Source organism: Bos taurus, chromosome 3 (genome assembly GCF_002263795.3).
Source record: "Bos taurus isolate L1 Dominette 01449 registration number 42190680 breed Hereford chromosome 3, ARS-UCD2.0, whole genome shotgun sequence".
NCBI classification, from domain to species: domain Eukaryota; kingdom Metazoa; phylum Chordata; class Mammalia; order Artiodactyla; family Bovidae; genus Bos; species Bos taurus.
In genome coordinates this window covers 15,461,440-15,473,837 of record NC_037330.1, presented here as the reverse complement: position 1 = coordinate 15,473,837, position 12,398 = coordinate 15,461,440, and the positions used below count along the sequence as shown (strand labels likewise).

The 12,398-nt window shown below is 55.1% G+C and overlaps 3 protein-coding genes across 3 annotated transcripts; 2 read left to right on the top strand and 1 right to left on the bottom strand.

The window, feature by feature from the left end:
• The first annotated feature begins 673 nt into the window (after positions 1-673).
• EFNA1 (ephrin A1) lies at positions 674-7,273 on the top strand. The gene is given in 5 exon segments (NM_001034292.1): positions 674-867; positions 4,577-4,872; positions 5,879-5,944; positions 6,111-6,161; positions 6,336-7,273. Coding segments are annotated over 5 exon segments (618 nt in total). The 5' UTR covers positions 674-775; the 3' UTR covers positions 6,449-7,273.
• A 1,008-nt stretch (positions 7,274-8,281) lies between these two features.
• SLC50A1 (solute carrier family 50 member 1) lies at positions 8,282-10,687 on the top strand. The gene is given in 7 exon segments (XM_003585826.6): positions 8,282-8,416; positions 8,724-8,801; positions 8,966-9,089; positions 9,669-9,830; positions 10,090-10,209; positions 10,293-10,352; positions 10,354-10,687. Coding segments are annotated over 7 exon segments (666 nt in total). The 5' UTR covers positions 8,282-8,336; the 3' UTR covers positions 10,396-10,687.
• A 344-nt stretch (positions 10,688-11,031) lies between these two features.
• Positions 11,032-11,607, bottom strand: DPM3 (dolichyl-phosphate mannosyltransferase subunit 3, regulatory). Its single transcript, NM_001034360.1, is given in 2 exon segments — positions 11,032-11,384; positions 11,552-11,607. A coding segment is annotated over 1 exon segment (279 nt). The 5' UTR covers positions 11,380-11,384; positions 11,552-11,607; the 3' UTR covers positions 11,032-11,100.
• Positions 11,608-12,398: the final 791 nt, after the last annotated feature.

Genomic DNA, 12,398 nt, shown 5'->3' with positions numbered 1-12,398 from the left:
TTGGAGCCCTAGGAACAAGAGCGAACCCCCTCGGGGGCCCACGATCCCTTGTTCCTCCTTCTCACAGGCACTGACGGTCAGAGGCGCCCTTAGCCCTAGCCGCACACGTTACACACTTGATCACACACAGGGTCGCACTTTATTCCCGGCATCTAGGCGATGACACAATCTCCCGAACAAAGACAACATTGACAAACCCAACAAAAACAAACAGCCTCGTGTGTGGGGAGGGGCAGCCGAGCACAGAGTCCGGGAAGGGGGTGGGTAGGAGGAAAGTGTGGGAACGCGGGCGCCCGAGCCCGGGCGTACAAGGCTCGGGAAAAGTGCGGGACCTGTCCACAACCTCGCACCCGCCAAGATCGGCGCGCCGCGTCGCCAGCCAGGCACCCGCAAGTTCGCAGACCCGCATGTGGAATGCGTTCCCTTCTCCCGCACGCGACTGCGCCCGGGACACAGACCCACAAAGCTTCACGCGGACCCACGAGTGAGCAAACACAGCGCCGAGCAGATTTACCGAGCAGAGGTGCGCGCTCCGCTCCCCTCCCCCCTGCCCTCCCCTCCTCCACCTCCCCAGCCCCCAAGCCCCGGGCAGCCTCGCGCCGGGCGGGGCGGGGGCGGGGCGGGGTGTCGGGCGGCGCCTGCCCAAAAGGCGGAGTCGCGCGGCGGAGGGGCCAGAGCTGCGAGCGCCGTGCTGACTGCGCTGCCGAGAAACCCTGCGGGAATCCAGACTCGGAGGACCCCCTCGTCCCCGCCCGGCCTGGCCAGGCCCCGCGCTATGGAGTTCTTCTGGGCCTCTCTCTTGGGTCTGTGCTGCAGTCTGGCCGCTGCTAACCGCCACACCGTCTTCTGGAACAGTTCAAACCCCAAGTAAGCCCGAGTCACCGGCCGACAGCCTGGACGCCCGGTTGGCACCGCTCCCCCTCTCCAGGTTAACTGTCCCGCCCGGCCCCTAACCTGAGTCTTGGGGAGGTGACCAGCGGCGGGAGGGCTCCCATAGATTTTCTTCTCGCCCATAACCGGGAGTTCCACCCCAGGGCAGGGCCCTGCCCGCATCTGCTTGCACCGTACGGTCTCTGCCCCTCTTTTCCTTCCCTCTGCTACAGCTGTTACTTCTGTTAGGTGGGAAGTTAGACATGAGCAACACCGGGAGGCGTCGCTGAAAGGGATGCAAGCTGATCTCTAAAATCCATCCCAGACACACCCAGGAGAGCTCACTGATGTGCTACAAAAAAACCACAGAGACCTTTCAACGCCTGCACATGCGCCCTAGGCACACAGTGGATACAAAATAACCACAGGGGCTTCTCCAAGTAACCTTAGGCAGTTAGGAGCCCAGTAAGAGCTTATGAATATTCTACATCTAAGTGTAACAGACCAAATTACGGGAAGACAAAAACAACACAGCCTGCTGTTATATGACTTACAATTGTCAATCGGCCTCGGAGTGTGTGCCCGTTTGCATTCCCTTTCATTCATTGGTGGTGGGTACAAGCTGTGCTTTGGACCCGCCATAACCAAAGGGAGGAGACTGGACGTATGCAAGGGGAAGCCAAGAGGGATTAACTGGAAGGGTAAGGAAGGCTCCTGAGGATTAGTCTGCTCCCGTGTCTTAGGAGTGTCTGTGTAGTAAAAGATCTGTCTGCTTGAGCTAAACTGAGCTGTAACTTGTCTGTTACTCTACATCCTTTAGACTGTTAGTCCTTTCGATGCTGAACACTTCCTGCCTCTGGCAGGGGCACTCTCTCTGACCTTCAGGGCTCTTATTCTAAGCCCTTCCACCACAAAGACCTCTATGTATTTGGGCATTTACCTACACTGACAGGTCTTGACATCCGGAGTAAGAACATTTCTTACAGTAATCCTGGAAAGACCCTTCAGGAGGGACCTGGGCTTGCCTGAATTCAGTGTTTATTCTGATTTTAAGGTGTCCCTGGAATGCCCCCCCTAAGGATCTTCTGAGGTGGCCGGAGTGAGGCATAGGCTGTGTGTGGGTAGGCTTGAAGGAGTCACCTGTGTCTGAGGTTCAGGTAGTAAAACTGAAAAGAAGGGGAGAGGCAGAGGTCATAGGGATGGTTCCGGAGGACAGGAAGGGGTTAAAAGGGTTACAAAGGGCTCTGGGCAGGAAGGAGTTAATTTCTCCTGGGCATTTTTAGGGCTGTGAGGCAAATGGTACTGGGAGGAAGAAGCTCCCATCAGATTCTTTGTTCTTGAGTTTTCTGAAGTTAGGGGAACAATATCTGTGGGAAAACAGGAGAGGTGGGTAGGGTGGAGTAAGGAGAGGAGAGCTGGGCAACTTGGGATCAGGGAAAACACTCCACTCAGCTGGGCCACCCCCAGCCCCAGCAGCCTACCCCCCACTCCCCTTGAGAAATAGATTGTGCCAGTTTCCTCTGACCTTGGGGCAGCATTGCCTGGTGGGGGGTCTGTTGGGGAGGGAGGGAACAGACAGCTACCTGCCAAGCCAAGGGGGCAATGCCCTCTTGCCCATGGGTCTGATAGGACTGTAGTCAGCGCTCCCCCATCTCACCCCTTGCAGTCTGTTCTTTGCTTCTTTGACCCAGTCTTGTCCTAGAGGGAGAGAGCAAAGTCCCTGTTTATGCCCATCCCAGGTGTTGGCTGCAGGAGGAGGAGGGGACAGGAAGCCGTGAGTAGGGGGAGGACCCTGGCCTTTTCCGTTCCCAAGCTCCCAGGTTTCCTCTCTTTCAGGAAGGAGCCTCTTCCTTGCCCCCCCTCTCCGCCTTCCCTGACGCCGCTGCCCCCCTTTCCCAGATAGTGAGCAAGAGTCAAAGGAGTGCTAAGTGAAGCAGATTGTACCCCCAGGAGGAGGGTGATGGGTGCACCCACCCAACTCAGCTTCTGCCCTGTCCATCTGGACACACACACTACTCTGCCCAGGACTAAAGGAAAACCAGCCCAGAGCAGCCCACAAGCAGCCAAGCTAGGCCCAGCCCGAGGGTAAAGATGAGGTGGCAGTGAGCTGGGCGGGTGTGAGGCTGGCAGGGGTGACTCAGGGCGGTGGGCATCAGCCCTGGGATCTCCAGGCCCCAGGCAGGGGGCAGCGTGGGAAGAAGGGCAGTGCCGCCTGAACTGTGTGCTGGCCTCCTTAGTACTCCAGGGACAGGAACACCCCCTCCGATTCAGACCTGTCAGCTCCCTTTGCCTGAAGTGGGCACTGGGCCATCCTGGGGTCCTGGGGGCTGATCACATTTGATGAGGGAAATTTTTACAGGTTCTCATGAATACTGGGGCGGGTGGCAGAGGTAGATGAGGAATGAGTCAGTGCCCGTCACGGGGAATGGAGGAAAGACGCCAGGCCCAGAGCTGAAATACCTGTTCTGAAATGGCTTCTATGTTTATCTCTCCAGAGAGGAATTTTAAAAGCCTCTCTCTGCTCCTCTTTCTCTCTCTCTCTTTTCCCCAGAGTGGGGGAAGGGCCTTGGTAAGCCTAGCCAGTGCGCTAGCATGCTCCTGTAGGGCCAGGCCTCTTAAGGGTCATGCTGACTGGGCAGTGGGTGCCCACCTTAGAGGCCTCTTGGCCTAACCCCCGCCCCGCACCGCCCCCCCCCCCCATGCCCCTGGCTTTGGTTTGAAGCAAGTTGGCAGCCAACTCTGCTGAGTCTCTAGCTGGCAGTGTTTGGGGGGATTCGGAGAAGCTGACCGGCTTGGAAGCAGGAGGTGGGGAGGCCCTTTTCCCCCAGGACCCCACCCAGACTGGAGCCAGGTGTCTAGAGCTGGGTGGGGGAGGGGCCTGTGGGCAGTCAGGCTGGAGCCTGTGGACCCTGGGGGGAATGGGCTGGGGGAGGGGAGCTGGCTCCACCTTGGCAAGAAGGAGGGCCTTCTCTAAAGCTCATTTCACAGGAGGTGAATGTATGGCTTTTGGAGACAAAAGGACAAGAGAGGTTTTGGGGTGCTTTGAGAGAAGTGGACCAAGAGAGCTGAGCACTGACTTGAGAAGGGGGGATTTGAGGGGACTGGAAGAATTGATGAAAGCAATTTAACTTAAAAGGACTGGGCATTATCTGTGGGCGCGGATGTCCTGGGTATTGGGAGTTGAACAATACGAGATACAGTCAGTGGGTCAAGGGGAAAATGAGAGGAGTAAGAAAAGTGAGAACAGATCGTTGGGTGCCAAGCACTAGCATGGGAAAGAGAAAAGATTACGTGGATTTTGATTACTGAATGGGCCAGTAGGGTCTCAGATTGAAGCCTAACAGCATTTAAAGGAACAAGTGGAAGAACAGAGTTGGAGAAATATTGCTGAGGAAATATTTAGAAGCCCATCCTTGGGTAAATATCAGGGAGGTTATGGGAAGTGCTTTGGTACCTGAAAGATACCAAGTGGATGCTATTTAGAGGATTAGTGGCAGACAATGATGGTGGGGGGAATGTTTGGAGATAGTGGAAAGATATATCAGAGATCAAGATCAGTAAATACTAGGAGTTGAGACTTTTTAAGAAATCTTTGGGGTAGGGTCCAGTGTGAAATGTGAGGGGTCATGTAAGTATTCGGAAGCTCAAAGGCTCTGGCCTGGCTTCTGAGTGACCGCCCACTCTCTCCACCTTTGCGCATGCCCAGGTTTTGGAATGAGGACTACACAGTACATGTGCGGATAGATGACTACCTGGACATCATCTGTCCTCATTACGAGGATAACTCTGTGCCAGATGCGGCCATGGAGCAGTACACACTGTACCTGGTGGAGCACGAGCAGTACCAGCTGTGCCAACCCCAACCCAAGGACCATGCCCGCTGGTTCTGCAAGAGTCCCAAAGCCAAGCATGGCCCGGAGAAGCTGTCTGAGAAGTTCCACCGCTTCACAGGGTTTACCCTCAGCAAGGATTTCAAAGAGGGACACAGCTACTACTACATCTGTGAGTGCCCGGGAGGCATGCACACAGGTCCACGTACTCGGAGACACACCTGACATGACGTACACGCTTCAGTACATGCTTAGTGGGGGGGCAAGCAGCAGACAGCCCCTTCCAATCCTGAATTCTATTTTTCTTCATTCCCATTACAAATGCAGAGTGAGCTACTGTGTCCTGGGCACTCTGCTTGGCACTATAGTCACAGAGATAAATAAAACACTGCAGGGTCTCTGTCCTCCAGAATCTAGAAAGGGACATACATCTATTAATACCATTAGAACAGGGCGATATGGTAGCTATGAGCCCAGGGGCCCTGAGAAAATGACTTGAACACCTGCCAGTCTAGGGGAGGGGGGTGCACCTCATAGAAGGCTTCCTGGGGAAGATGACCCAAGAGCTTAGGGCAAGCAGAGGAGCTGCAGACAAGAGGTCATGTACAAAGACAGCATGACATCCTCAGGGAACTCCAAATGGTTCAGACTGACTGGAGCAGGAGGGACACTTGGAAGTGGGGAGACAGGAGCCTGGAGAAGTACACAGGTTAGGGCATGGGGACCCAAGAAGTGCTAAGAACTTTATCCTGAGGGCAGATTTTAGGAACTGTAAGATCAACTTTGTGTAGAACGGATCCAGGCCTCACTCTATCGGGGGCTTAGGGAGAGCAAGGACATGGTGGCTGGGGAAGTGGAGCATATTGTTCCGGTCACCCCAACTTCAGGCTAGGAGGAGTGGAGAACGGACTGTGGGGAAGGGACAGTGTCTATGTTCTTTATATCATCACTTCGAAAGTCAAGAGTTATTCCCAAGAATGGGAATTTGGATTGAACTTGGGGCAGAAAGTGGGCAAAAACTTTCTGGGGAGGTGGGGAAGGTGAGAATCAAAGATCAGAGTGAGGAGAGGGATTAAAATGAGTAGGGACCAAGAGAAAGCAGGGCCAGAGGCATTTGTGCTTATATTTTCTTCCAACAAAGTTTCCCTTCCTTAAAACTCTCTGGATTTATTTTGTAGCCAAGCCCATCCACCACCAGGAAGACCGTTGCTTGAGGCTGAAGGTGATGATCGCTGGCAAAATCAGTGAGTGTCAGGGTCCTGTGGGCCTTCTTTCTCCATCCTGTCATGGGCCAGGTCGAGAGATCTAGGATGGTTGGGAAATCCCGTTGCGCAGTCCAGCCAGCACTCCCACTCCTTTGCTTCCTGTGTGTACCAAGTTACCTGACCTATGACCACCCTTATCTTTCAGCTCACAGCCCTCAGGCTCATCCCAATGCACAAGAGAAGAGACTTCCAGCAGGTAGGTGGCTGGAGCAAATTGGGCCTGGGGCACAAAACGGGGTCTGCTTGAAGAGGCTGGGTATAAAAAGTGACTCCTGTGCCAGGCAGGGGCAGAGGGAACCTCGCTGGACTGTGGGCCAGTGCCAGCAGTAGGGCCACTCACCTGGGAGGCCTTTGCCCTCTCGTCTTGCAGATGACCCGGAGGTGCAGGTTCTGCATAGCATCGGGCACAGCGCCGCTCCTCGCCTCTTCCCACTAGCCTGGGCTGTGCTGCTCCTGCCATTCCTGCTGCTGCAAATCCCGTGAGGGTGTGCACCACATCTATTGTAAAGACTGGAACCAGGCTGAGGAGGCAGGCGGGCCTCCCTCACCTACCTGGGGCCCCTCCCAAGGCCCCAGTCCTGGGAACCACTCCCACCACATGCTCAAGCTGCCCCCCAGCAGCCGCAAAACGGGTCGATATTTAGGGTTTCAACCCTAAGGAGGTCAGAGAGCCTGACAGTGCCATTCCCACGTCCGCGTCAGAGGGATGGACAAAGAAGTGGAGACAGTCTTCTCTCTGCCATTCCTGCCCTTAAGCCAAAGAAACAAGCTGGACGGACATGGCCTCCTAAGGGCACCGTGGGAGCCGAACTGGAAGGGGCTTGGGGGTCACAAGATGGACACTGAGCTTGGCAAAGATGCCCCTCCCATGGAGAGCCAGGATGGCTCTGAAGGAAGAGCAAGAGACAGTTTCCTGCTTGGGAGCCAGGGACAGAAGCAGCATGCTTGCTTGGGTTGACCCAGCATCTCCCCCAGGACTTGCCTCTGTGGAGCTGCCACAGGGAGGTCTGTAGTCAGACACTGCATCCTCTCTCATCCTGGGACGTCACTCCGCAGAGCTGCACCAGCAGGGGGGCTGTGCCAACCTGTTCTTAAGAGTGTAACTGTAAAAAAAAAAAAAAGTGTAACTGTAAGGGCAGTGCCCACGTGCAGAGTCTATGCCTAGTCTGTAGCCTGAAGGGCAGGGCCCACAAGTACGGAATGTATATGAACTTGATGTGTGTCTATGCTGATTTCTACAACTGGAGTTTTTTTATACAGTGTTCTTTGTCTCAAAATAAAGGAATGTGTTTGTTTTTTTGGACATGATTTTCTGCCCCTCCTTCCTAATTTATGACCATTGAGTCCTGCTACTTGCCAGGCTCTGCACTGTATCAGTAGCAAGAGGGTTTGAAGTTTTTTTCCTCTCTCCAGAAATAATGCGTTTCACCAGCCCATAAGGGTGGGTGTTTTCCTCCTCTGAGGTTTGTCCAGGACAGGAGTGCTCCCTACAGCAGTTCCAGGCTGCACCCCACTCTGGAAGTTCCTTCTGTCCAACCGCTGCCCCACTCCCACCCTCTCAGCGCTGGGCTTCGGCATACTTACTCTTCAGGTACTCACGCTGTTGGGTGAGTCAAGGCAGCCGCTTGGAACGCCAGCTGAGGCATGCGGCCCGCCTCACAGCCCCACCAGCAAAGACCTGTGGGAGGCTGGGAGGGAAAGTTCCCAGCAGCAAGCTGGTTGGACTGGCGAGAGGCGGGCGGGGGGGGGCTCAGTGATACATTTGGCCAGTGGATTCGCCAAGTCACAGAAAGTTGGCAGTATTGGCTGCAGGGGGAGGGCATTTCACACAGACTCGGTGATTCCTGGCAGTTCCAGTTATTTAGGGAAGAAACCGGAAACAGGCTTCAGCAAACGGGGGAAAGTCTCCCAAACTCTGGCCAACTTGAAGCTGTGAGCTGGGGTCCTGCATCGGAAGCATGTTGAAGTCTGCCTAGCAAGCTTTTGTTTCGAGTTCTACCACGTAGGCTCGCGGGCCAGGGGGAAAAAGTTGAAGCTGGGGGTCTAGGTGATCCAAGGAGTAAGCAGAGAGTGTGGAGCGGCTGATGCCGGGACAAACCCGCGGAGCCTTAGGAAGGGGGCCTTACGGAAAACGGCAACGTGAAGACCCTAAACGCTGCGCAGGGTCGGGACAAGCCCTCGGAGAGGCGGGGCCTGAGCTCGTGCTTGACGTTCTAGGGGTGGGCCAGGTTCCGGTTCAGTTTCCGGGGGGACCGCCGAGCGCGCAGGGGCGGAGCCACGGGCGCGAAGGGGCGGGGCTCCGGCGTCGGGGGCTCCGGATCCTGCTAGCTGGCCCTGGGCGCGGAGAGCGGGATCTGCGACTCGGGGAGGGATGGAGGCGGGCGGATTGGCCGACTCGCTTCTTTCTGGAGCTTGCGTGCTCTTCACCCTCGGCATGTTCTCCACCGGCCTGTGAGAGAGCGGACGGGCTGGGCTGGGGCAGGACCAGGAAGTCAGGAAAGGAGAGAGAGGGGACAGAGACGTGGCCGCTCTGTCAGGTTACATCTGGAACCTAGGATCAAAGTGGAATCGGGTCGAGGGGAACGGGGTACAAGGGCAAGGCTGGTCATTTGACCTGAGAGAGAAGGCCAAGGAGTTGAGGGTAGGGCTGGGGATCTGCGGTTGTCTGGAAAGGATGACAGGCATCGGGGATTTCGACTCCCCAGCAGCCTGGCTCTCCCTTTCCACCTCTCCCCCTGCCTTCGGGGCCCCGTTACAGCTCGGACCTCAAGCACATGCGGATGACCCGGAGCGTGGACAGTGTCCAGTTCCTGCCCTTTCTCACCACGGATGTCAAGTGAGAGGGGGCGATGCCTGCTGGGGGGTAAAGGCTATCTGAGGGAGGCTGGGGAGGGGTGAAGAGGAATGTGGACGAGCCCCCTTGGGTACCCCCCCCCCGCCGCCGCCGCCCCCGTTCACACTCAACCCCGCGGGACAATGTCCCTCCCCTGCACCCTGCAGCAACCTGAGCTGGCTGAGTTATGGGGCCTTGAAGGGAAACTGGACGCTAATCATCGTCAACGCCGTGGGTGCTGTGCTTCAGACTCTGTATATCTTGGTGTATCTGCACTACTGCCATCGGAAGGTAGAGGCCCTTCCTCTGCTGCACGCCCTGCCCTGCCTTGCTGGCAAGGCAAACACTGTTTTTCCTAGAAGACTATAACAGGCTGGCACTGCCACCTTTTCCCGGAAGACCCCTTCAGCCTTGCAGTCCTCCTTCCGCCATAAAGTCAGCCTTCTGAGATTCACATATTGTCCCCATTCTGGCAAAGCTGATAGCTCTGCTAAGCCTGAAAGTGCCTTGCTGCCCAACAGAGTGAAAAGAGATTTTTGTCTCCACAGTTCCTTCAAAGTCAGTGCCAGTGGCTGCGTGTGAGATGATTAGCTCTGCTTCCCCATTCACACAAGCATTAAGCTCCTACTCTGTAGCAAGCTCACCCCCAAAAAGATAACTTTCCCTCTCTTAGAAACCTCCAGGGTTTGGGTAGATCAGACCCGTTCTGAAGTCACTTGTGGGAAAGAGGCTGTGGCAAGTGCCATACTGGAGGCTTAGGCAAAGGCTGGCTCCCCAGGAGCATGGGTGAGGGCAGGATGAATTAATTCCAGCAGCAGAGTCAGAGGGCTCCAGGCACATCCAGAAGTACGGCTACTCTCTCTTCTGTAGCGTGCCGTGCTCCTTCAGACTACAACCCTGCTGGGGGTCCTTGTCCTGGGTTTTGCCTACTTTTGGCTCCTGGTGCCCGACCCTGAGATGCGGCTTCAGCACCTGGGCCTCTTCTGCAGTGTCTTCACCATCAGTATGTACCTCTCACCACTAGCTGACTTGGTGAGTGGGGGTGTCCGGGGAGGTAAGGGAGATAAATCTCCCACAGACAGAGACTGTTGCTTTCAGTCTAGAGGAAGGGAAGACCCAAATCCTGGAAGGAGAAAGGGCAGTGGGGCTGGGTGAGTGGGAGACAGGAGGGAAAGGTTGGGTAACAGAAGATCATGGGGGCTGTTTGACCTTTTTTTTTTGAGGAAATTCTGGGCAAAGTGGGAGATTTACCATGTGCCTGGTTAGGAGTATCTTTCATCCTTTCCCATAGGCCAAGGTCATTCGTACTAAATCAACCCAGCGTCTCTCCTTTTCACTCACCATTGCCACCCTCCTCACCTCTGCCTCCTGGACACTCTATGGGTTTCGACTAAGAGATCCCTACATTGTGGTAAGCAGAACAAGGGCAGGGTGACAGGTGTGTATGAGGTGGAGAAGCAGCTCCTCTCCTCACAGCAGCCCTTGTGATTTCAGGTGCCCAACCTTCCAGGAATTCTCACCAGCTTCATTCGCTTCTGGCTTTTTTGGAAGTACTCCCCAGGAACGAGACAGGAACTATCAGCTTCTACAAACCTGAGGGAGTTCACCTGACCACTGGGCACCTATAATACCAACCTATTACCAAAGAAACTTCCTTGTTTCAGCCGCTCCTGCTGGTTAGCTCCACAGGGGCAGTGGTTTGTGGTAAAGGAAAAGAGAATGCTTTGAGAATCCGGGGACTAAAGAAAGAGCTTTAGTTAGAAGATTGGATGGAACCTGGGAGATGAATTCACTTTTTTTTTTTTTTCCAAGATTTTATTTTTTACTTTTGGAGGTGGGGGGGAAATCTTTAGAATGTGCCTTAAAATAAACTGTTCCCTACCCCTGCCCATCAAGGCTCCTTCTATATTCAGGGATAATCAATCCACCTAGTTTGGTAAAGGGTAGAGCACCTGTCTGATTCACAGTTGCTCTTGGACTAGTGGGGTTAGGCTTGGGTGTTATGAAGAACAGACTTCAACAGATCTCTCCTAACAGGGCTAAAAAGACCAGGAAAGTGAAATGACTTTTCCATTCTGAGAGATCTTGAGAAAGGAGGTCTGTGCCTCCTTCATAGCAAAAAGGAAGAAGCACCAGCAAAATACAAAAGATAAAGGCTGAGAGAGCCTCAAGGAGCCTCTCAACATTAGTACACATCTGTTCCCAGCATCCATACTCAAACCAAACAAGCTTAGAAAATAAACTGGCCCTTTAATGGGGAATGGGAGGATAGGCTGTCCGGGAGGGAATCAGACTTAGGGTGTCAGAAGCGAAGTCCCCTGCGGGTCAAGTCGGCTCTGGCCTCTTGGATCTGACTCTGCAGCTCGCGGGCGGCGTCCTCGCAGTCGTGAAAAGTAGCGACGCGGTAGCCCACGGTGCCCAGGGCATAGCAGCCGGCAGATACCAGCAAGTAGGCGGGCAGTGGCCACAGGACCTCCCGGCAAGACGAAGGCAGCTCCAGGCCCAGGGCTCCCATGGTCAGGGCCGCCCAGGTGGAGCCCAGGAGCGCCAGCGCCCACAGCCACTGCGCTAATTTCGTCATGGACACTGTGGGAAGAGGAAGCAGAGCTCGAGGTCCCTGACACCCCGCGACCTGCTCTTCATCCGAGACCACTCCCTGTCCTTCTCCCTCACCCACCTTCCATACCACCTAACCTCAGGGCCACTGCCCCATCGCTCCCGCCCTCCCTAATCGGCCCTCCACCTACACTTACCTAGCCGCCCGGCGTCTTCCCGGCTCCACACAGCGCCGACGTCAGCTTCCGGAATCCTCCGCGGCTCGCGCTCCGCCGCCGCTCTGTCTTCTGGGAGTTGTAGTCCTTGAGGGGTGCCCGGCCACGGTCTTGACCTAAGCTGCACTCAGCAGGCTTTGCTGCTGCAGGTGCAGCCTGGGCCGGAAGATCTTTCAGTGCTGCTTCTCTCCCTTGAGACCCCGCTCAAAGCTGGCGTGGAGCTTGTAGACAACCTAAAGACACCCTTAAGTCTTGCAACAAGGTGGGGATGTAATATCGTTCCTCTTAAACTCACTTCGGAGAAGGCAATGGCACCCCACTCCAGTACTCTTGCCTGGAAAATCCCATGGATGGAGGAGCCTAGTAGGCTGCAGTCCATGGGGTCGCTAAGAGTCGGACACGACTGAAGTGACTTAGCAGCAGCAGCAGACTCACTTTAGTACTCTTGCCTGGAAAATCCCATGGATGAAGGAGCCTGGTAGGCTGCAGTCCGTGGGGTCGCGAAGAGTCGGACCCGGCTCAGCGACTTCACTTTCACTTTTCACTTCCATGCATTGGAGAAGGAAATGGCAACCCACTCCAGTGTTCTTGCCTGGAGAATCCCGGGGACGGGGGAGCCTGGTGGGCTGCCATCTATGGGTCGCACAGAGTCGGACACGACTGAAGTGACTTAGCAGCAGCAGCAAACTCACTTCTCTTGCTCAAAAACTCCACTCATTCATTCATTCACTTATTTACGCTTTTTATTCATTCATTCAGTGGAACGTTTCTCGAGCGTCACGTTAGGCTTTGGAGAAATAGAGATGTCAAGACACGGCCCCTTCTCTGG